A 24,514-nucleotide genomic window follows, 5' to 3' on the forward strand; every position below is an offset into this window, starting at 1 on the left:
AACTCATCATATCAAATTTTACGATGACGTCACGCATTTTTTGGCGAAGATAAGCAAATACATTTTTATCGTGGCTTTGAAAGTATTCTTCGACTTTCGTTCCATTTCAAAATTTACTCTTTGTATATTTCAGTGGTCACAAGGAGTTCACAAACTATGCTGAAGTATGCAAAGATTAAATTTGTCACCGAAAAAATGTCGGAAGTAATAAATTATCCTATCGGCCGAAGAACGTTCGGTCCGGTGTTACACCTCGACCCAAGAGAGACCGCAGTAAAGGATAACAAATGGAACGGATAAAATAAAGCGTCAAATACGATTGAGAAACTTTAAACCAAAATTAAGAAGTTTATAAACTGAACATTTTTTTTGCTTTTTGAATGTGAATTTTATAACTATGGTCGGCACAATTAGACTTAATATTAGTGTGATTTTGAGCATATTCTCGATGTTATTAGAGCAGGACAGGTTTTTTTTTCTAACTAATTGACAAGATTTCAAAGTATTCAGTTTTGCAATTCTTGATTTCTTCAATAAAATAAATTGACTCAGTCATTATTTTTTTTTGAGACACCCTGTATGTATAAACAAATTCAAAAAAATTAATGGAATGGTAAATCACAAGTATAGACTCATCATATTCTGAACATTTTAGATAGGGTATTTATAAAATTAAAACTAATTCAGAGTAAGTATTTATAAAATTAAAACTAATTTAGGGTAAGAATTTGGTCAACACGTAAATTTCGTTGTAGTTTGAGCCTACCTACAAATTCTGCCCTTGGACGATTTGGACCGCCTCCTTCGGTGACGACCGGCAAAAATGATCCACCCATAGGCTCAAAACATTTGCGTGCGATTGTACATCTGTTTGTAAAACTGGGCTTCTTGAATAACCTCGGTACTATTGAAGTGTTATGAACAGACTGAAGGAAGCGAGAAATAGTAGGTATCAGGGCGATGAATAAGAGCGACGAGGAAGGAATAGAAGAACAAGTCTTCATTGACATGGTGCCTACCCAAATCGCCGTCTGGTAGTTCGATAATCATGAGCGTAGTAGAAGATCTTGTAAAGAACAATAGGTTGCTTCAGGTGTTCTCCATTGAAGACGCAGAAGATTTCACCACGGTGATTGCCAGTACTTGATGCGCACACTTCAGGTTTCTAGGTTTAACTCATGGTCAAAAATGTTCAACAAAAAATTGTAACTCTCGACATATCAGTTGTAATTTAACATTTTTAAGCGTGAGAATACAGCTGGTAACTTTTGAATTTTTGAATTTTATGTTTTCGTCTGTCTGTCTGCCGTCTGTCCGTGCCAATGTCGACTTTTATTAGGCAGATAATCTTCCAAAGAAATATATTAATATACATATGTTAAGAATATTGTGTACAGTCCACAGCAGTCTCATCTTAACAAAAGAACTAGCCCCGCCCACCCACCCGTTGTTTTCATAGACGGTATGTCATTTACTAAAAACAGTCCTATCCTGGCAATTACTAGCCCCTCCCACCCACCCTGTTCTTATTTTTACGATTTTATTTCTGTCCAGCATAAGATCCACCTTTAATTTAAACTAGATAAAATGAATCGGTGAAATGAAAGCGGGTGGGTGGGCGGGGTTAAGTTTATCTTTTTGCTACATAGTTCTTTATAAAATAGCCCACGATTTATTTTCCTAGAGGGTATGTCATTTACTAAGTACAGTAATATCTTGGCGAGTACTAGCCCCGCCCACCCACCCTGTTCTAATTCTAAGGATTTTAATTCTGTTCAGTATAAGATCCACCTTTAATTCAAAACGGATAAAATGAATCGCTAAAATGAAAGCGGGTAGGTGGGCGGGGTTAATTATATGTTCTTTTCTAGAGCGGGGATGAGAAGAAATAGAATGTGGAAGAAAAAAAATAGAAAATGGGTGGGTGGGCGGGGCTAAGTTTAACTTTTTCCTACAGAGTCTTTTATAAAATAGTAATAGCCCCGCCCACCTATCCTTTATTTTCTTAGAGGGTATGTCATTTACCAAGAACAGTCATATCCTGGCAAGTACTAGCCCCGGCCACCCACCCTGTTCTTATTCTTACGATTTTATTTCTGTCCAGTATAAGATCCAGCTTTAATTCAAACTAGATAAAATGAATCGGTAAAATAAAAGCGGGTGGGTGGGCGGGGCTAAGTTTATATATAACGCTGTGACTGCTTTTCTTTTGTGCTGTGACTAGAATTATATATGTTGATGACGTCATCACACATTTTTTATTGGTCAAATTAAGAACGAGTCACCCTATTTCCTCGAAAATGTGAACAATACGCACCTCTTGATATAATGATAAAATAAGAATTATAATTCAGAACATTTTGTTCGATTGTGGTTTAATTAAATTTTAGTCCTGTTTTGAGAAGACAAACTCATTCAAATTAAAATAATTTCGACGTGACACTTGAACGTCTGATTGCTATTACCTAGTGCTGAAGGACACGATGTGTTATTTATGCCTCTGATTTCTACTTTACAGTAGTTATCACAATACCATTTTTTTACAAAGCTTTTACAAAAATTTTACAATTTAAAAAAAAATTGGATTTGTCGGTTGGTTATTTGCTTTCAATACATTTCATATTGTCTGTATATCTGCGGACGACACTCATGTAATTTGCATTTACACCACTGGTTTTTACTACGTAATAAAGGTTATCAGAAAACACAGGGGTCCCAACTGTCCTTTTTAAAGGAGGCGAAACCTTTTCATGTTTTAAGTTTTTTGTTGTCGAAATAAGTCTACACATACTAAAAAACAAAGCAAAATGTAGCCCCGCCCACCCGCCCTGTCTCAATTGTGATGATTTTTTTTCATTCGTCGTGAGCCATAAAGGCGGAGCTTAACTGCAAAATCCTCATTTCTCTACGAGAAATTAAAAGCATGTTTTTGAGTATCGTGTTGTTCAAAGAATGCTATGTATAGTAGGAACAAAATAAACCCAAATAGTAGGCCCCACCCATACCCACCCCGATCTCAATTTTGAGTTGTGATGAATTTTTCATTCGTTGTCAGATCGACGGGCGGGGCTTAATTGCAAGATACTCGTAGGGGGATTTTTAAGTATTAATGTATTTTTAGGAGGGCTTAGGCAGTATTAGTAATAATTTGACTATTTATATTTTTAATAAAAAATTGTTTTGTTTATTATTTTGTGTTTTTAAACTACATTGCTAATTAAGAATTAAAACTTACCCAAGATTATTATGAAGGTCGAACTTTCAAATTGTTATGTACATAGAACTAATATCACTATATTAATACTACATAATTGGTTACCTATCTATCAGGCAGCAACATCAACATATTGAAATCTCCGAAACTACCGGACCGATTGATACAATACTAACTAAGATAAAACTATTATCCATTCACTAAACATAAATGATATAAGAATAAAAGAGAGTTGGTATAATAAAAAAATCCCCTATATTTTAAAACAGACAACTAATAAGTCATTTAAATGTCAATTTAAATATTGTCATCATATTATAGTCAATTCACCGCGATGGAATGCAAACGAATTTTTTTTTTAAGCCAATTGTCAATTATTGGATAGCAAGACAAGAACTCTCGCCTCTTTGTACTCTTTGTACCGCGTAATCTGTAATGACTGAGTCTTTTGGCAAACCTGGACTTTTAGTTGAAATTCGTGTCGTTTTTTGTATAATTTCCGGTTGCCAGTTGTCAAGTTTGACAGATTGTTGACATTTTTAATTTGCGAAATGTTTTCAAAACATAACCTAAATTTATCGCATGTTACGATTGACATATCTGTCACACAATTTTTTCCGTTATGCCAAAACAAGCGCAAGAAAAGTTCACATTTTTGTTTAAAAAGTACTGCCAACAGACTCAGTAATGTCTGATCACGCGGTAGAATATATGTTTGTTCATTACCTATTATGTTATTTATTTAGAAATACTGAAGAAAAAGTAAGGAGATCTAAAAAATTTAAAAAATGCAAAACTGAAGAAATCCAATAATCCAAAAAATAAAAAAAATCTAAAAAAAAGCAAAGCCCAAGAAATACAATAATCCAAAAAATCGAAAATATCCAAAAAAAATCAAAAAAACTAGAAAATCCAAAAAGTACAATACATCAAAGAAAGCCAAAACATCTAATAATTCAAAAAATTAAAAAAAAAATGGAAAACCAAACATCCAGTAATCAAAAAAATCTAAAATATCAAAAAAATCAAAGAATTTTAAAAAAATCAAAAATTCTAAATAATTCGAACAATCGACAAAATCAAATAAACCCAAGAATCTCAAGAAATCCAATAATTCCAAAAAATGCAAAACCCTGAAATCCGGTGATCCAAAAAAATCGAAAATATCCAAAAAAGTCAAAGAATTTAACAAATTTTTACTATGTAATAAAGGTTCTCAGAAAACACAAATTTTCTATCATTTTTCAAAGATGCGGAATTTGTTGGATTGTACTTCAAGGACGAAGGAAGTTCTGTCGAAGTAACCTTGGACCAATTTTTTAAGAATGTGAAACCGTTTCGGAGTCCCCAAATGTCTTTTTTTAAGAATGTAGGACCTTGGGGGTCTCAACTGTCCTTTTTTAAAGAAGGCGAAACCTTCTCATGTTTTAAGATTTTTGTTGTCGAAATAAGTCTACGCATACTAAGAAAAAAAGCAAAATATAGCCCCGCCCACCCGCCCTGTCTCAATTGTGATGATTTTTTTTATTCGTCGTGAGCCATAAAGGCGGAGCTTAACTGCAAAATCCTCATTTCTCTACGAGAAATTAAAAACATGTTTTTGAGTATCGTGTTGTTGAAAGAATACTATGTATATTAAGAACAAAATAAAGCCAAAGAGTAGGCCCCACCCATACCCGTGATGAATTTTTCATTCGTTGTCAGATCGAAGGGCGGGGCTTAATTGCAAGATCCATATTTATCTATAAGAATTTACCATTTTAAACATGTTTTTTTTAAGTTTCTTGTTCTGAAAAGACGACTACGTATATTATGGCAAAATACAAAATATAAAAATTACAATTTTTTGAAAAAACTGGATTTGTCGGTCTTTTCCATTGTTTATTTGCTTTGAATACATTTGATATTATCTGTATATCAGCGGACGACACTTTCATGTAATTTGTAGTTATTTACACCACTGGTTTTTACTATGTAATAAAGGTTATCAGAAAACACAAATTTTCTATAATTTTTCAAAGAAGAGGAATTTGTTGGATTGTACTTCAAGGGCGAGGGAAGTTTTGTCGAAGTAACCTTGGACCAATTTTTTAAGAATGTGAAACCGTCTCGGGGTCCTCAAATTTCTTTTTTTAAGAATGTAAAACCTCGGGGGTCCCAACTGTCATTTTTTGAAGAAGGCGAAACCTTCTCATGTTTTAAGTTTTTGGTTGTCGAAATAAGTCTACACATACTAAGAAACAAAGCAAAATGTAGCCCCGCCCACCCGCCCTGTCTCAAATGTGAGGATTTTTTTTATTCGTCGTGAGTCATAAAGGCGGAGCTTAACTGCAAAATCCTCATTTCTCTACGAGATATTAAAAACATGTTTTTGAGTATCGTGTTGTTGAAAGAATACTATGTATATTAAGAACAAAATAAACCCAAAGGGTAGGCCCCACCCATACCCGTGATGAATTCTTCATTCGTTGTCAGATCGAAGGGCGGGGCTTATTGCAAGATCCATATTTATCTACAAGAATTTACCATTTGAAACATGTTTTAAGTTTCTTGTTCTAAAAAGACGACTACGTATATTAAGGCAAAATACAAAATATAAAAATTACAATTTTTTTAAAAATCTGGATCTGTCGGTCTTTTCCATTGTTTAGTTGCTTTGAAAACATCTCATATTGTCTGTATATCAACGGACGACACTTTCATGTAATTTGCATTTACACCACTGGTTTTTACTATGTAATAAAGGTTATCAGAAAACACAAATTTTCTATAATTTTTCAAAGAAGAGGAATTTGTTGGATTGTACTTCAAGGGCGAGGGAACTTTTGTCGAAGTAACCTTGGACCAATTTTTTAAGAATGTGAAACCGTCTCGGGGTCCTCAAATTTCTTTTTTTAAGAATGTAAAACCTCGGGGGTCCCAACTGTCATTTTTTGAAGAAGACGAAACCTTCTCATGTTTTAAGTTTTTGGTTGTCGAAATAAGTCTACACATACTAAGAAACAAAGCAAAATGCAGCCCCGCCCACCCGCCCTGTCTCAAATGTGATGATTTTTTTTATTCGTCGTGAGCCATAAAGGCGGAGCTTAACTGCAAAATCCTCATTTCTCTACGAGCAATTAAAAACATGTTTATGAGTATCGTGTTGTTGAAAGAATACTATGTATATTAAGAACAAAATAAACCCAAAGAGTAGGCCCTACCCATACCCGTGATGAATTTTTCATTCGTTGTCAGATCGAAGGGCGGGGCTTAATTGCAAGATCCATATTTATCTACAAGAATTTACCATTTTAAACATGTTTTAAGTTTCTTGTTCTGAAAAGACGACTATGTATATTAAGGCAAAATACAAAATATAAAAATTACATTTTTTTTAAAAAGCTGGATTTGTCGGTCTTTTCCATTGTTTATTTACTTTCAATACATTTCATATTGTCTGTATATCTGCGGACGACACTTTCATGTACTTTGCATTTACACGACTGGTTTTTACTATGTAATAAAAGTTATCAGAAAACACAAATTTTCTATAATTTTTCAAAGAAGAGGAATTTGTTGGATTGTGCTTCAAGGGCGAGGGAAGTTTTGTCGAAGTAACCTTGGACCAATTTTTTAAGAACGTGAAACCGTGTCGTGGTCCCCAAATATCTTTTTTTAAGAATGTAAAACCTCGGGGGTCACAACTGTCCTTTTTTAAAGAAGTGGAAACCTTCTCATGTTTTAAGATTTTTGTTGTCGAAATAAGTCTACGCATACTAAGAAACAAAGCAAAATGTAGCCCCGCCCACCCGCCCTGTCTCAAATGTGATGATTTTTTAATTCGTCGTGAGCCGAGGGGACGGTGCTGAAAAATCCTTAGTTCTCCACGAGAAATTAAAAACATGTTTTAGAGTATTGTGTTTTTCAAAGAATAGTATGTACACACATATATTAAGAAAAAAATAAAGCCGAAGAGTAGGCCCACCCATACTCGCCCCGATCTTAATTCTCAATTGTGATGAATTTTTTTTCGTTGTCAGATCGAAGGGTGGGGCTTAATTGCAAAATTCATATTTGTATACAAGAATTTACCATTTTAAACATGTTTTACGTTTCTTGCTCGGAAAAGACGACTACGTATATTCAGATCAAATACAAAATATAAGCCCCGCCCACCCACCCTATCTCAATTAAGATGATTTTTTTAATCGCCGAGAGCCAAAGAAGCGGAATTTAAATGCAAAATTCTTATTATTTCTCAACAAAAAATTACCATGTAAAACATGTTTTCAGTATCGTGTTATTCAAAGAATACATTGCATATTAAGAAAAAATTAAAGCCAGACATTAAGCCCCACCCATACCTGCCCTGGTTTCATTCGTTGGCAGACCTAGGGGCGGAGCCTAATTGCAAAATCCAAATTTTTTACAAAAATTTACCATTTTAAACGTGTTTTAAGTTTCTAGGAATAACAAAAATCATCACAATTGAGATGGGGTGGGTGGGTGGGGTTTAAATTTCGACTTTTTTTCTTAATTTATATAGTATTCTTTGAACAACACGATACTTAAAAACATGTTTTTAATTTCTTGTAAAGAAATAAGTATTTTGCAGTTAAGCTCCGTCCCATTGGTTCACGGCGGAAAAAAAATCATCACAATTGAGACAGGGCGGGTGGGCGGGCTTATTTTATTACTTACACAAGATTATTCAAAAAAAGTAATAATAATAAATGAAGCGACATATTTTATTATAGCCCATTCCATCTTCCGTAAATTTTGAGGATACAGTTCTGTCGCAATATAACCTTGGATCTTCCACTAATTTTTTTAACAAGTGTAAGAAAGCAGAAAATCTAATTTAAACTCGACACTGACTGACTTTCCAAAACCAGCTGGATGTAGAATCATCAATTAATCATCCTGTACAATAAAACGAGCAAATGAAAGGGATAAAAATTTCACAGTTTGAGCTCAACACCATTTCCTACCTGCAAATAACTTAATAACTTAACCCCAAAACAAACAGATCAAAGGTACTACGAGATAACGGAATCTCTCGTAAACCATTGATGACATTCGGACATTCCCATCCACGTGGCAACAGCGCACCGGATAAGTGCAACAGTGCAATTCCATACCCTAATCATAAGTTAGCGTAGGTCGGAAAACCAACAAAAAAACATTAACAGGACCCTAATTAGTATTAGCCGCCTGTCAGCAACAAGTGCGAAATGGCCGCCACGGAACCAATCCAGCCTGGCAACCAAACGCCGGAAAATTCCCAGTGAGTATAATCAGATTGATTATTTGTGTTAATTTAAGAACTTTTAAATGTTATCGCTTGTAGTAGTATTTTTTATTTATTAGTACAGAACGAGCGAAGTGATTAATTAATCTGTGACGTTTGATGACGACGAGCGTTATCACAACATGTTTTGACGAACTCGTTAGTAATGAGTGATAAAAATTAACATTTCTTCATGTGATAAGGCACAATCGCACACACCCTTTTTTCAAAAACTAAAAATGTATTTTTGGGAAAGCACATGGATTTTTGACAGTTCAATGACATGTGGCCACCTAACCTAACATAACCTAAAAAAAAATAATGAAGATTTCGTTCTTTTCACTAATTGTAGTAATCACAATGGTTTGTCATAAATAAACACAATGAAAATAATCGCTTAACGCATTTTTTTTAATTGCAGACAGAGTAAAATTGCAATTAAAGTCATGCATTCTCAGTCTGTGTTAAGTCAATCAAATTTTTTCGTGAGTTTTATTCGTTTCGTGTGTTAAATCTAGTCAATTTTAGTTATGATGAGGAATAGCCGGACCTTGTTAAAATACACCAGTCGAACGCTGAACCTTTGGAGTCTTTCAAATCCTCAAAAACTCTTCCAGAGGTAATTGCTCTCGTTGCTGTTAAAATCTGGAGGTGTGCTTACGTCAGTTTCCTTATTATTTTCGACTTATCACAACCAATTAAGAAATCACCAGTGAAGAAATTATTTTTGATAACACTCAATTCTCAGCTGGGTTAGTCTCGTGACGGCTGATGTAATTCCATGGGGGGTACTCTTATCATGTTTTGAACAGTCTTGTGAAATTTATTTTTAACACGGAATCCTCAATTCCTCCTATATAAGCCAAGACGACAGCCTTGACTCACTAGTAATACGTTAAGTCCCATTTAAGCTAACTTAGTGAAAATTCAAAGCATAGAAAATGCGTTGGATGTACGTAACTAGAACCTTAGTAAGCCCCCATTGTTCTACTTATCGTTGTTTTTTGCAGCACTGAAGCCCAACTCATCAGTGGCACCAAAATCGCCGCCGACTACCGCAACGAACTCCGCGTGGACGTCGAACAATGGGTCAAAGCCGGCCACCGCCGCCCCCACCTGGTGGCCATCCTCGTCGGCGAAGACCCCGCCAGCCAAAAGTACGTCCACAACAAAATGCTGGCGGCGAAGGACGTCGGCATCGACAGCGAGACCCTCAAGCTCCCCGCCACCGCCTCCGAGAAAGAAATCCTCGCCAAAATCGACGAACTCAATAAGAACCCCAACGTGGACGGCATCCTCGTCCAACTACCGGTGCCCCAGCACGTCAACGAGCGCAACGTGTGCAACGCCGTTGACCCCCGCAAGGACGTGGACGGCTTCCACATCATCAACGTGGGCAAGATGACCCTCAACATGGACACGTTCGTCCCGGCGACGGCGCTGGGGGTGATCGAGCTGCTCAAGCGCATGAACGTCGACACCAAGGGCAAGAACGTGGTGATTTGCGGCAGGTCGAAGAACGTGGGGCTGCCGATGGCGATGCTGCTGCACTCGGACCACCGGAACGAGCTGCCGGGCATGGAGGCCACGGTGGTGCTGTGCCACCGGCACACGCCGCCGGAGGAGCTGGCGTACTTCGCGAAGAGGGCGGATATTATTATTAGCGCCACGGGGGTGGTGGGGTTGATCAAGCCGGAGATTGTGAAGCCGGGGGCGGTGGTGATTGATGTGGGGATTAATAGGATCACGACGAAGGAAGGGAAGACGAAGCTTGTGGGGGATGTGGATTTTGAGGGGGTGAGGAAGGTGGCTGGGTTTATTACGCCGGTGCCTGGGGGTGTGGGGCCCATGACGGTGGCGATGTTGATGCATAATACGTATAAGGCGGCGGTGCAGCTGGCGAAGCAAGAGATATACTCGTAGGGGGATTTTTAAGTATTATTGTATTTTTACGAGGGCTTAGGCAGTATTAGTAATAATTTGACTATTTATATTTTTAATAAAAATTGTTTTGTTTATTATTTTGTGTTTTTAAACCACACTGCTAATTGAGAATTAGAATTTACCCAAGATTATTATGAAGGTCGAACTTCCAAATTGGTTTTTGTGCTACATAATTGGTTGCCTATCTATCAGGCAGCAACATCAGCACATTGAAATCTCCGAAACTACCGGACCGATTGATACAATACTAACTAAGATAAAACTATTATCTATTCACTAAACATAAATGGTATACTATCCTCAAACATATTTGGCGTTTATGACTTCACACCAATTTGACTCCCATTATAATTCAATAGGCCGTCACAACCGGATGTCTTAAACCCGCTCACCGATACCTACCTGAAAAGACCTTTTCGACGTGCCAGGGACGGTCGAGACGCGAAGGACCGGACTCAGAGTAATTTTGTTTGTTAAAATTTTCAAATTTCAAAATTTCCTTACAGAACATGATTTATACTTTGAAGAAAATTACACAAAGACACAATTATTAGAAGTGTTACACACTCGAAAATTTGAGAAACAATATAAAATAGATGCTATGGCGCGAGATCGTGGATTTAGGGTGATTAGACTTCCGCCGTACCATTGTATATTTAACCCCATCGAACTAATCTGGTCGCAAATGAAAAATAATATAAGAAGGAATAATACGGCACCAAAATTTAGTAGTGCAACAATTGACATAATTAGGGAAGAAGCTTCCAAAATAACTGCTGAAATGTGGGCCAATTGTGTACGACATTCCACAAAAGAAGAAGACCAGTACAGGGCCCGGTTGATAACACCGTTAATTATTAATTTAGAAGAGCCGAGTGATGATGACAGTGACTATTTCGATCAATAAATAAGCAGTAGTAGTTAATAAGTAAATAGTTGTGCTGTAATAAAAAATGCTTGAGTACAAAGTTACTTTGTTTTTACTTAAAATAAAAAACTCGAAAGGCGCAGTTGTCGGTAAATGCAAAACTCAGTCCTGCCCTGTGCTTTTACCAGAAAAGGTCTTTTCAGGTAGGTATCGGTGAGCGGGTTTAAGACATCCAGTTGTGACGGCCTATTGAATTATAATGGGAGTCAAATTGGTGTGAAGTCATAAACGCCAAATATGTTTGAGGATAGTATATTAATAATAATAACAGAAAGTTAATATAATAAAAAAAATTCCCTATATTTTTTTTTTAAAGAAATATTAACGTTGGCGCGTTGGCGGCACTGACAACATTCTTTAAACAAACAACTAGGTCACTTAGATGTCAATTTAAATATTGTCATATTATTGTCAATTCACCGCGATGGAATGCAAACGAATTTTTTTTTTTTGTAAGCTAATTGTCAATTACTCAATTATTGGCTAGCAAGACAAGAACTCTCGCCTATTTGTACTCGTTGTACCGCATATCAGAAATGACTGAGTCTGTTGGCAATCCTGGACTTTTAGTTAAAATTGGTGTCATGATGTTTTGTATAATTTCCGGTCGCCAGTTGTTAAGTTTGACAGATTGGTGGCATTTTTAATTTGCAAAATGTTTTCAAAACATAAACTAAAAATGCAAAACTCAAGAAACCCAATAATCCAAAAACTCGAAAATATAAAAAAAAATCAAAAAACCTAGAGAATCCAAAAAGTACAATACACCCAAGAAAGCCAAGACATACGATAATTCAAAAAATTAAAAAAAAATGCAAAACCAAAGAAATCCAATAATCAAAAAAATCTAAAATATCCAAAAAATTAAAGAATTAAAAAAAAATCAAAAATTCTAAATAATTCGAACAATTCACAAAATCCAAGAATCTCAAGAAATCTAATAATTCCAAAAACCCAAAAAATGCAAAACCCAGAAATCCAAAAAATAGAAAATATTCAAAAAAATCAAAGAATTTAACAAATTTAAAGACACTAAAAAATCCAAACAATTAACAAGATTCAATAAATCCAAGAAGCTCAAAAGATTCAATAATCCAAAAAACCGAAATTATCCAAAAAATAAAGAATTTAAAAAATTCAAAAAACTAACAAATCCAAAAAACCTTGGTGACTCAAAAAATCTAATAATTATAAAAATTGAAAAAATATAAAACGCAAGAAATCAAATAATCCAAAAAATCGATAATATCCAAAAAATCAAAGATTTTGAAAAATTCAAAAAAACTAAAAAATCCAAAAAATCCACAGTATCCAATAAATCCAAAAAATCTAAAAAAAAATGCAAAACCCAAGAAATCCAATAATTCAAAAAATCGAAAATATCCAACAGGAATCAAACAAAAAATTAAAAATCGAAAATATCCAAAAAAATCAAAGAATTTAAAAAACCAAAAAACCTACTCCTAAAAAATTGAAATAATCCATAAAGTCTAATAAATTCAAGAAACTCAAGAAAGCAAATGATTTCAAAAATCACAATAATCCAAAAAATGTAAAGTCCAAGAAATCCAGTAATCCAAAAAATCGAAAATATCCAAAAAGAATCAAAGAATTTAAAAAATTCAAAAAACTAAAAAAAAATCCACAAAATCCAATCAACTCAAAAGCCAAGAAATCCAAACATTCCGAAAATAAAAAAAAAATGCTAAACATAAAAATCTATACAATAATAAAAAAAATGGAAAATATCCAAAAATCAAAGAATTTAAAAAAATCGAAAAATCTAAAAACTTCAAATAATCCAGAAAATCCAATAAACTCAAGAAACTCAAGAAATCCAATAATTCCAAAAATCCAAAAAAATGCAAAACCCAAGATATCAAATAATCCAAAAAATCGAAAAAATTAAAAAAAACAAAGAATTTAAAAGGTTCAAAAAAATCTAAAAATCCAAGCAATCCACAAAATCCAAGAAACTCAAGAGAAATTCCAAAAATCCAAAAAAATACAAAACACAAGAGTTTCAATAATGCAAAACATCGGAAATATAAAAAAAAAATTTAAGAATTTAAAAGAATAAAAAAAAAATCGAAGACTCAAAAATGTAATACACAAATTCCAATAAACCCAAGGCACTCAAGAAATTCAATAATTCGGAAAATCTAAAAAAAAATGCTAAACCTAAGAAATCTATCCACTAATCAAAAAAATCGAAAATATTCAAAAAATCCAAAAAAATCTAAAAAAAAATGCAAAACCCAATAAATCCAATAATCCAAAAAATCGAAAATATCCAAAAAGAATCAAACAAAAAATTAAAAATCGAAAATATCCAAAAAAATCAAAGAATTTAAAAAACCAAAAACACTAAAAAATTGAAACAATCCACAAAATCTAATAATTCCGAAAATCTAAAAAAAATTGCTAAACCTAAAAAATCTATCCACTAAATATCCAAAAAAATCAAAGAATTTAAAAAACCAAAAACACTAAAAAATTGAAACAATCCACAAAATCTAATAAACTCAAGAATCTCAAGAAATCCAATAATTCCAAAAAATCTAAAAGAATGCAAAACCCAAGAAATCCAGTAATCCAAAAAATCGAAAATATCCAAAAACAATGAAAGAAAAAATTAAAAATGGAAAATATCAAAGAAAATAAAAAACAAAAAATCTAAAAAATTGAAATAACCTACAAATTCTAATAAATTCAAGAAACTCAAGAAATCAAATGATTTCAAAAAATCCCAATAATCCAAAAAATGTAAAGCCCAAAAAATCCAATAATCCAAAAAATCGAAAATATCCAACAGGAATCAAACAAAAAATTAAAAATCGAAAATATCCAAAAAAATCAAAGAATTTAAAAAACCAAAAAACCTACTCCTAAAAAATTGAAATAATCCATAAAGTCTAATAAATTCAAGAAACTCAAGAAAGCAAATGATTTCAAAAAATCACAATAATCCAAAAAATGTAAAGTCCAAGAAATCCAGTAATCCAAAAAATCGAAAATATCCAAAAAGAATCAAAGAATTTAAAAAATTCAAAAAACTAAAAAAAAATCCACAAAATCCAATAAACTCAAAAGCCAAGAAATCCAAACATTCCGAAAATGAAAAAAAAAGCTAAACATAAAAATCTATACAATAATAAAAAAAATGGAAAATATCCAAAAATCAAAGAATTTAAAAAAATCGAAAAATCTAAAAACTTCAAATAATCCAGAAAATCCAATAAACCCAAGAAACTCAAGAAATCCAATAATTCCAAAAATCCAAAAAAATGCAAAACCCAAGATATCCAATAATCCAAAAAATTAAAAAAATCAAAGAATTTAAAAGGTTCAAAAAAATCTAAAAATCCAAGCAATCCACAAAATCCAAGAAACTCAAGAAAAATTCCAAAAATCCAAAAAAATACAAAACACAAGAGTTTCAATAATGCAAAACATCGGAAATATAAAAAAAAATCTAAGAATTTAAAAAAATAAAAAAAATCGAAGATTCAAATATGTAATACACAAATTCCAATAAACCCAAGGCATTCAAGAAATTCAATAATTCGGAAAATCTAAAAAAAAAATGCTAAACCTAAGAAATCTATCCACTAATCAAAAAAATCGAAAATATTCAAAAAATCCAAAAAATCTAAAAAAAAATGCAAAACCCAAGAAATCCAATAATCCAAAAAATCGAAAATATCCAAAAAGAATCAAATAAAAAATTAAAAATCGAAAATATCCAAAAAAATCAAAGAATTTAAAAAACCAAAAACACTAAAAAATTGAAACAATCCACAAAATCTAATAAACTCAAGAATCTCAAGAAATCCAATAATTCCAAAAAATTTAAAAGAATGCAAAACCCAAGAAATCCAGTAATCCAAAAAATCGAAAATATCCAAAAACAATGAAAGAAAAAATTAAAAATGGAAAATATCAAAGAAAATAAAAAACAAAAAAATCTAAAAAATTGAAATAACCTACAAATTCAAGAAACTCAAGAAATCAAATGATTTCAAAAAATCCCAATAATCCAAAAAATGTAAAGCCCAAGAAATCCAATAATCCAAAAAATCGAAAATATCCAAAAAACAAAGAATTTAAAAATTCAAAAAATCTAAAAAAACAAAAAATCCACAAAATCCAATAAAACCAAGACCTAAGAAATCCAATAATTCCGAAAATCAAAAAAAATCAAAGAATTAAAAAAAAAAACAAAAAATTCAAATAATCCAGAAAATCCAATAAACCTAAGAGACTCATGAAATCCAATAATTCCAAAAATCCAAAAAATGCAAAACCCAAATTATCCAATAATATATAAATTGTAAATGTCCAAAAAATCAAAGAATTTAAAAAGTTCAAAAAATCTAAAAATCCAAGCAATCCACAAAATCCAAGAAACTGAAGAAAAAATTCCAAAAATCCAAAAAAATGCAAACCACAAAAGCTTCAATAATGCAAAACATCGAAAATATTTAAAGAAAAATCTAATAAATTAAAAAAATAAAAAAACTCTAAAAGACTCAAATATGTAATACACAAACTCCAATAAACCCAAGACACTCAAGAAATCCAATAGTTCCGAAAATCTAAAAAAATGCGAAACCAAAGAAATCTATCTAATAATCAAAAACATCGAAAATATCCAAAAATTCAAAAAATCTAAAAAATTCAAGCAATCCACAAAATCCAGTAAACCCAAGAAACTCAAGAAAAAGTTCCAAAAATCCAAAAAAATGCAAAACTCAAAAACTTCAATAACCCAAAACATCGAAAATATCCAAAAACTTCAAAAACATCCAAAAAATCAAATAAACTCAAGAATTTAAATAATTCCAAAATCGAAAAAGAAAAAATGCAAAAAATTAAAAAAATGAAAAACCAAAGAAATCTAAAAATTCTAAACAATCCACAAAATCGAAAATTTCCAAAAAAATCTAATCACATCACTATTTTTGGATTTTTGGAATTACTGGATTTCTTGAGTTTTTTGAGTATATTAGATTTTGTAGATTGTTTCAATTTTTAAAATTTTTGATTTTTTTAAAATCTAAAAAATCAAAAACATAAATCCTATTTAAAGTTCTACATTTGTGGCTAGCCGTACATTAATTTTTTTTACGGTTAATTCGTTCTTTGAATCCGACAAAATAAATTAGTTCTTCTGAATTAAATGCAACCAATAACAGAATGTGCAAAGACGACTTTCTTTTGTAAATATTAAAAACTAAACGGTAGTAGAGAAAATTTTATATGTACCACGGGAATTATTTGAAGTTTATACTCTTTTCGTCACTCATGAACTAACACATTCCACTCGTAAATAAAGACTATTTTTGACATTGAGGATAAGGTGACACTGAATGGGACATGACCAACAAATCTTTTAAACTTCAAACCTCAAAAATTCAAAACTAAGTATGTAATAAAAAGCGGTGATCTGCACGTGATCAGTTCTAAGTGACCAATTGGCCAATCCAGTTGGAGTTCGGTTTGTTCAAAAACCCGATTCACACTACTCCAAGGTTGAACACTTCTGTTTGAAAAAGTACGGCCTTGTTTTTAAAAGTCCTGCAAGATCGCAATTTCTGACAAAATATGGCATCATAGCTTTAGTGGTAACCAAAGTACATATATTATAAAATTTCTTAATAAAGTACCCGAGTTCCTGTGTGATGTGCCGCCACTGTCAATCCGTCTTATCTAGATGACCTCTAACCTCAAAATCTACAAAATAGCATATTTCTAAAATAGTAAAATTCCTCATTATGCACTTGCGTTCTCTAAAATGTGCACTTACAAACACAAATTTCATTAGATTTTCGCTCTCTTTCGGCCCCCCCTCACCCGTCTCAATACCCATTCGATCAATACAACACCTAAGTAAGTGCAATTTTTTTTCAACAAAACCTGCAGAAATGGCAAAACCGTCTGTCTACGTAACAAGAGAAATCAATAAAGAAGCCCTCGCTGTTTTAGCCGACACGTAAGTCGCTTTTTTCTCAAAAAAAAACTCTCTCCTAACCTCAAAAATCATCACTCTGACAGCTGCGAGGTCACATTCTGGCCAGGACCGGACCCAGTCCCACGCTCCGAGCTCCTCAAGAACATCGCCCACAAAGACGCCCTCTTGTGCATGCTCACCGACAAAATAGACGCAGAAGTGCTACAATGCGCAGAACAACTAAAAGTCATCGCAACCATGTCAGTGGGCTACGACCACCTAGACTTAAAAGAAATAAAAAAGCACGAAATCAAAGTGGGCTACACCCCCGGTATCCTAACTCACGCCACCGCCGAACTCACCGTCGCTCTTCTTTTAGCGACGAGCCGCCGCCTCTTCGAAGCCAACGCTGCGGCCAGAAATGGCGGCTGGCAGGCTTGGTCGCCATTTTGGATGACCGGGCCGGGGCTGGAAGGAGCCACGGTCGGGATAGCGGGCTTTGGACGCATCGGACAAGAAGTGGCCAAACGACTCATACCCTTCCAAATTAAAAAACTCATTTATTTTAATAGGTCTCAGAAACCGGAAGCTGAGTCCACGATGGGGGCGGTCAGAGTTACGTTCGACGAGTTATTGCAACAAAGCGACTTTTTGGTGGTTTGTTGCGCCCTAACGTCTGACACTGTGGGGATGTTTGATAAAGCGGCGTTCCACAAGATGAAGAAAACGGCAATTTTTGTTAATACGAGTAGAGGGGGGCTGGTGGACCAGGATGAGTTGGTTAAGGCGCTGCAGGAGGAGCGGATTGCGGGGGCGGGGCTTGATGTTATGACCCCGGAACCGCTGCCACTGGACCATCCGCTTTTTAAATTGAAGAATTGTGTTATTATGCCGCATATTGCGAGTGCGGCGGTACAGACGAGGGCGGGGATGGCGATGCTCAGTGTGGAGAATATTGTAGCGGGGTTGAAGGGGGAAAAGATGCCTAGTGAACTTACACTGGATTAATAAATTTGAATAGATAAAATAAGTTTGTTCTTGTTGTTAATTGTTGTTTAGTACGGCTCTGTCTCAAAGTCAATGACAGATAAAGCCACCATTGCTACCAACATAAACAACCTAACCTAAAAGTTGACTTTACAATAATGTTTAAGTGCTAAATTATCGTCATGGCACGAACTATTTTCAAAATTTTCACATTATTGTCAATTTGTAAGTGACCCCCTTGTTGGAAAAGCGCTAATTTGTTATTCCAGGCGCACTCACCCCTTTGACGTTTTGTGACGACTCCGAAGCCCCTCAAGACCCAGAATCTGAAACAGAAAAAGCAGAACTGAGCATCGACGATCCTTCACATAATCTCACGTCGTTCACTAATTCCACAATCGAGACTAATGCAGCAAATTCGACCACCGTCAACACTACTGAAACGACGAATGTCACCCACAAAATCGTTCAGTGTTTACCAGACTATGGAACTTCTGAAGTTCAACTAGTCAATGACACTGAACTCATCAAACTTCTTTTGATTCAGACCAACATCACCAGCCGCGATATCCCCGCTAATTGTGTCCTGGTGCTATTTTACTCGAAATATTGTCCTTTTTCCAGCATGGCAGCCCCCCATTTCAACGCACTCCCGCGGGCCTTCCCTGATGTTAAAATGGTTGCTATAAATGCCATGGTTTACCATTTGTTTAACACCCAGAATGGTATTGTGGGTGTTCCTACTTTGATGCTTTTCCATAATGGCAGACCCATGGCTAAGTTTAATGAGTCTGAGTATACTTTGGAGTTGTTTTCCAAGTTTGTGACGAAGCATACGGGGATCCCGGCAGCTGAAAAGTCGACTGTTACGTCGGCTGATTTCAGCGGACCTGTTACTAGTGTTCCGGCGAAAGATATAGACGTGTTTTTGATTATATCGTGGATTTTTATCATATTGTGTAGTTCGTATTATTTTAGTAAGTCTAAGTTTTGGAGGTGGTTTGTGGAGACAGTTCAGATTAATTGGAGGGAATCAGAAGCTCATGCCCAGCACGAACACGCGGAGTGAGGGGGATTTTGCGAAAATTATTTATTTAAAAGTTGTTATATTTGTTTATTCTGTATAAATAAATTTTCAAAGAAATGCACTCTGGGATTTTTTCGTATCTAGATGGCGGTAATGTAGTTACAGAAATCTGTAATCTCTAAGTGTAATGTTGGTTGCATATTTTAATTATCCAATTAAAAACAGTGTTTCTCTGTAAACAAGAACTTCATGAATTGAGATCTTTAACACACAAAAAAAAATATATATGTTAATAGTCATCTTATTCGTGGCGCCCTCTTTCGGTTTAGTAGTTAAGACATCGAAATGCCAACAATGTTAACACATTTGTACTGAATACCCTGTAAACTTTCCAAATTCACCCCTTCTATTCATCAGGGGTTCATTTTATCCCACTAATTCAAACTTAAACAAAGTCACTTAAATGAACAAACTTGGAGATGGGTGCTTCAGAGAGCAGTTTTTATTTCAACGGCAAATTTATGTTTATTATCAGTCTTTGTGGAGTACACTCAGCTGCAACTATGCTAACGTTGCTACTAAAGCTTGCTTAATGAAATTATGCAAGAAGCTATTTCAGTAACTGGATGTTGAAACACTGGGTGGTTAGAATTATAAATGTTTGTGGGGTGGATTAGAAAATTAAAAGTTGGAAACATTCAAGGTTTTTTCATTATAAAAAGTGAATTTTTAGTCTTACACATTTTAGACTAGAAAATCATTAATAAATTGGTCTTACATTAATTAAAATTGTTGGGCAAAATTTAAAAATTGAGGGTTGCCTATGTTATTGAATTATTTTTCTTTTTTTTTTTTTATTTTTTCGCGTTTTTTTTTTCTCTCAACGTATATCTTCCTATGTTTTTTTTCCGTCACTTTTAATTCAACTAAACTTCTGTCGATTAAACAGGTAAGTGGAAAAGCGGGATTTATTCTATTAAGCGGCTTACATGTAAGCGGCTTAAACTGGTACGACATAAACGTAGGTATTAAAAAAGATAGGTGAAAATAAAATGACAAGAACTATAAGTTTAGATAGCGTTGGAGCTGAATTAATGGCGAATACAATGGGATTTATAGTGAGGTATAAAACTAAATTTTCTAAATAATTTCGGATGCTTCCACGGTCGGAATCAATACATGATCGTTTTCCGGATTCGAACCGTGTTAATTGGCTCAGGTTTTTTCCAATTCAGACATTTTTTTCATTTTTTTGTTTCCTCAGTTTTTCAAGTACTTGATTGTTATTTTTCATTTCCCTGATTCTTTAATTTTCATTTTCTCGATTTATATCACAATTTTTTGTTTTTTAATTTCCTTTATTTTTTTTTAAGTTTCTTCCCATTTTATAATACGTATTTCGTTTACTTAATTTTTCAAATTTTTAATCTTTGATTTTTGAATTCCTCGGTTTTCCAATTTTTTAATTTTTGGATTTCACTTATTTGATTTTCCGATTTCTATAATTTTAAACATTTCAATTTTACATATATGTATTATATTTCGATTTTTCGTTTTTTTGAAAGTTTTCATTTTATACTTTTTCGTTTTTTCATTTTTGATTTTTCAATTTTACAATTTCACAATTTTAATTGAAAATCGAAAAACTAAAAAAAGCGAAATATTGCAAAATCGAAGCTATGGAAAATCGGGAAATTGAGAAGCGAAAAACTGAAGAACTGAAGAAAGGAAACTAAAAATCGAGAAACTTAGAAATAGAAAAAAAGTAATGAAATCCAAAAATTGGAAAGAAAAAAAGCAGTCGAATCGAAAAATTGGAAAAATCAAAAACTGTAAAATCTAAAAATTATACAATCGTCGAAATTGCAAAATCGAAAAACACAATTCAGTTTCTCGATTTTTCAATTTTAAAATTTTTCTATTTTGTAATTTTTGAATTTCAATTATCCGATTTTCCGATTTCTTTAATTTCCAATATTTTGATTTTACAATACGTATTTCATTTTTTCGATTGCATTTTTTCGAATTTTAACCTCCTCAATTTTTAATCTTTCGATTTTTGAATATTTTTTTTCAATTTTTCAAGTTTTTAATTTTCGATTTTTAGTAATCGAATCGAAAAATTGGAAAACTCAAAATCTGTAAAATCGAAAAATTGTAGAATCGTCAAAATTGCAAATTCGAAAAACTACAACACTGAAAGATCCAAACACTGAAAAATCAAATATAGAACAACAGAAAAATTAAAATCGGAAAATGAAAAATTGAAAAATCTAAAACTGAGAAAACAAAAAATTAAAAAACCTAAAACTGACAAATCGAAAAAATTGATAAAATCCAAAAATTAAAATTTCCCATTGAAAAAAGAAAAATTACAAAATGAGAACATTGAAAAATCGAAAAATTGAAAACAGAAAATGAAAAACACACAGAAAAATTGTAGAAATGAAAAATGAGGAAATGAAAAATTGAATAATCGAAAAATTGCAAAGGAAAGAACTGAAGAAACAAAAAATTGAAGCACTGATAAACTAAAAATCCAGAAACTTAAATATCGAAAAAAAAAGAAATCCAAAAATTGGAAAGAAAAAAGCAATCGAATCGAAAAATTCGAAAACTCAAAAAGCAACTGAAAAATTAAAGATCGGAAAATGAAAAATTGAAAAATCTAAAACTGAGAAAACAAAAAATTAAAATATCCAAAACTGAAAAATCGAAAAATTGATGAAACCGAAAAACTGCAACTCGAAAAATTGCAAAATTCAAAAATTGAAAAATTTCTCACTGAAAAAAGAAAAATTACAAAATAAGTTAAAAAAATAGAAAATAAGAAACACAAAGAAAAATTGCAAATTGAAAAATTGAAGAAATGAAAAATTGAAAACTCCTGAAATTGAAACATCCGAAAGTTGGAAAATCTGAAAACTGACAATTTTAAAATGAAAATTTGGAGAGATGCATGTCGTAAAACTGAAGAAAAAAACGAAAAATTGAAAAATTGCAAATCGAAATATAGAAGAAACAAAAAATGATAAAATCGGGACCTTGAAAAATTGAAAAGTTGTAACATAAAACAAAAAAAAAAATTAAACGAAAAATTGCAAGTCAAACATTTGAAGAACTGAAGAAATGAAAAATTGAAAAGTCGAATAAAGGAAAAAGTTTTAAAATCCAATAATTAAAAAATGGAAAAGTTCTAATATCGCAAAAACAAGAAATATTTAAAATGAAGACTAGAACAATTACCAATCAAAAATTGAAGAAACAAAAATTGAAAAATCGAAAAATTGAAAAATCTAAACCTGAAAATAAAAAAAAGTAAAGAATCTAAAACTTAAAAATCGAAAATTGAAACAATGAAAAACTAAAAATAGAGAAACTTAAAAACAGAAAAAAAATTGTAAAATCGAAAAATTATAGAGTCGTCCAAATTGTAAAGTCGAAAAATTACTACACTGAAACATCGATATCACAATTTTTCGTTTTTTCACTTCTTTTATTTTTTCAATATTCCCTTCGATTTTATAATTGTTCGTTTATTCCGATTTCTTTATTTTCCAATATTTTGATTTTACAACATGTGTTTCGTTTTTTCGATTGCACTTTTTCGAATTTTAACCTCCTCAATTTTTAATCTTTTGATTTTTGAATTTTTGTTTTTTCAATTTTTCAAGTTCTTAATTTCCGGTTTTTAGATTTTTTGAAAGTTTTCATTTTAAATTTTTTCGTTTTTCAATTTTTGATTTTTCAATATTACAATTTTTCTATTTCAAAAAACAAAAATAAAAAACAGAAAAATTGAAGAAATGAAAAATGAGGAAATGAAAAATTGAATAATCGAAAAATTGAAAAGGAAAGAACTGAAGAAACAAAAAATTGAAACACTGATAAACTAAAAATCGAGAAACTTAAATATCGAAAAAAAAAAGAAATGCAAAAATTGGAAAGAAAAAGCAATCGAATCGAAAAATTGGAAAACTCAAAAACTGTAAAATCGAAAAATTATAGAATCGTCAAAATTGCAAAGCCGAAAAACTGCAACACTGAAAGATCGAAAAATTGAAAAATGAAATGTGGAGCAACTGAAAGATTAAAAATATCTAAAACTGAGAAAACAAAAAATTAAAAAACTTTAAACTGAAAAATTGAAAAATTGATAAAATCGAAAAACTGCAACGCGAAAAATAGGAAAATCCAACAATTGAAAATTTTCTCATTGAAAAAAGAAAAATTACAAAATGAAAACATTGACAAATAGAAAAATTGTAAAAACAAAAGATAAAAAACACAAAGAAAAATTGCAAATTGAAAAACTGAATCATCGAAAAATTGAAAATGGAAGAAGTGAAGAAACAAAAAATTGAAACACTGATAAACTAAAAATCGAGAAAGTTAAATATCGAAAAAAAGAAATCCAAAAATTGGAAAGAAAAAAGCAATCGAATGGAAAAATGGAAAACCCAAAAACTGTAAAATCGAAAAATTATAGAATTGTCAAAATTGCAAAGTCGAAAAACTACAACACTGTAAGATCGGAAAATTGAAAAATCAGGTATCGAGCAACGGAAAAATTAAAAATCGGACAATGAAAAATTGAAAAATCTAAAACTGAGAAAACAAAAAATTAAAAAACTGAAACATCGAAAAATTGATAAAACCGAAAAACTGCAACTCGAAAAATTGCAAAATTCAAAAATTGAAAAATTTCTTATTGAAAAAAAAATTACAAAATAAAAACATTGAAAAATCGAAAAATTGAAAAAACAGAAAATAACAAACACAAAGAAAAATTGCAAATTGAAAAATTGCAAATTGAAAAATTGAAGAAATGAAAAATTGAAAAATCGAAAAATTAAAAACTCTTGAAACTGAAAGATCTGAAAGTTGGAAAATCGGAAAACTGACAATTTTAAAATGAAAGTTTGGACAAATGCATATCGTGAAATTGAAGAAAAAAATGAAAAATTGAAAAATTTCATATCGGAAAATAGAAGAAACGAAAAATGATAAAATTGGGACATTGAAAAATTGAAAAGTTGTAACATAAAACAAAAACAAAAAACGAAAAATTGAAAGTCAAATATTTGAAGAACTGAAGAATCGAAAAATTGAAGAATCCGATAATTGAAAAATGGAAAAATTCTAATATCTAAAAAAAAGAAATATTTAAAATGATAACTAGAAAAATT

The 24,514-nt window shown here is 32.2% G+C and overlaps 3 protein-coding genes across 5 annotated transcripts; all 3 read left to right on the plus strand.

Annotated features, from left to right (window-relative positions):
• Positions 1-8,294: 8,294 nt before the first annotated feature.
• Positions 8,295-10,504, plus strand: LOC135132648 (bifunctional methylenetetrahydrofolate dehydrogenase/cyclohydrolase, mitochondrial). Of its 3 annotated transcripts, none has more exons than XM_064060796.1 (2): positions 8,295-8,483; positions 9,497-10,504. In XM_064060796.1, the coding sequence occupies exons 1-2, from the start codon at positions 8,431-8,433 to the stop codon at positions 10,407-10,409; spliced, it is 966 nt and encodes a 321-aa protein (XP_063916866.1). In that variant the 5' UTR covers positions 8,295-8,430; the 3' UTR covers positions 10,410-10,504. The 3 variants fall into 3 exon arrangements, with proteins under 3 accessions (XP_063916866.1, XP_063916865.1, XP_063916868.1); XM_064060795.1 differs by lacking the exon at positions 8,295-8,483 and adding an exon at positions 8,499-9,105; XM_064060798.1 differs by lacking the exon at positions 8,295-8,483 and adding an exon at positions 9,117-9,438.
• A 6,543-nt stretch (positions 10,505-17,047) lies between these two features.
• LOC135132595 (glyoxylate reductase/hydroxypyruvate reductase) lies at positions 17,048-18,346 on the plus strand. The gene is made up of 2 exons (XM_064060722.1): positions 17,048-17,353; positions 17,416-18,346. The coding sequence occupies exons 1-2, from the start codon at positions 17,136-17,138 to the stop codon at positions 18,317-18,319; spliced, it is 1,122 nt and encodes a 373-aa protein (XP_063916792.1). The 5' UTR covers positions 17,048-17,135; the 3' UTR covers positions 18,320-18,346.
• Positions 18,347-18,395: 49 nt separating this feature from the next.
• Positions 18,396-19,442, plus strand: LOC135132596 (thioredoxin domain-containing protein 15). Its single transcript, XM_064060723.1, has 2 exons — positions 18,396-18,523; positions 18,568-19,442. The coding sequence occupies exons 1-2, from the start codon at positions 18,481-18,483 to the stop codon at positions 19,365-19,367; spliced, it is 843 nt and encodes a 280-aa protein (XP_063916793.1). The 5' UTR covers positions 18,396-18,480; the 3' UTR covers positions 19,368-19,442.
• Positions 19,443-24,514: the final 5,072 nt, after the last annotated feature.

This window comes from Zophobas morio, unplaced genomic scaffold, assembly GCF_036711695.1.
Source record: "Zophobas morio isolate AGI-343-1 ecotype UQ-CSIRO unplaced genomic scaffold, CSIRO_AGI_Zmor_V1 ptg000021l, whole genome shotgun sequence".
Taxonomy (NCBI): domain Eukaryota; kingdom Metazoa; phylum Arthropoda; class Insecta; order Coleoptera; family Tenebrionidae; genus Zophobas; species Zophobas morio.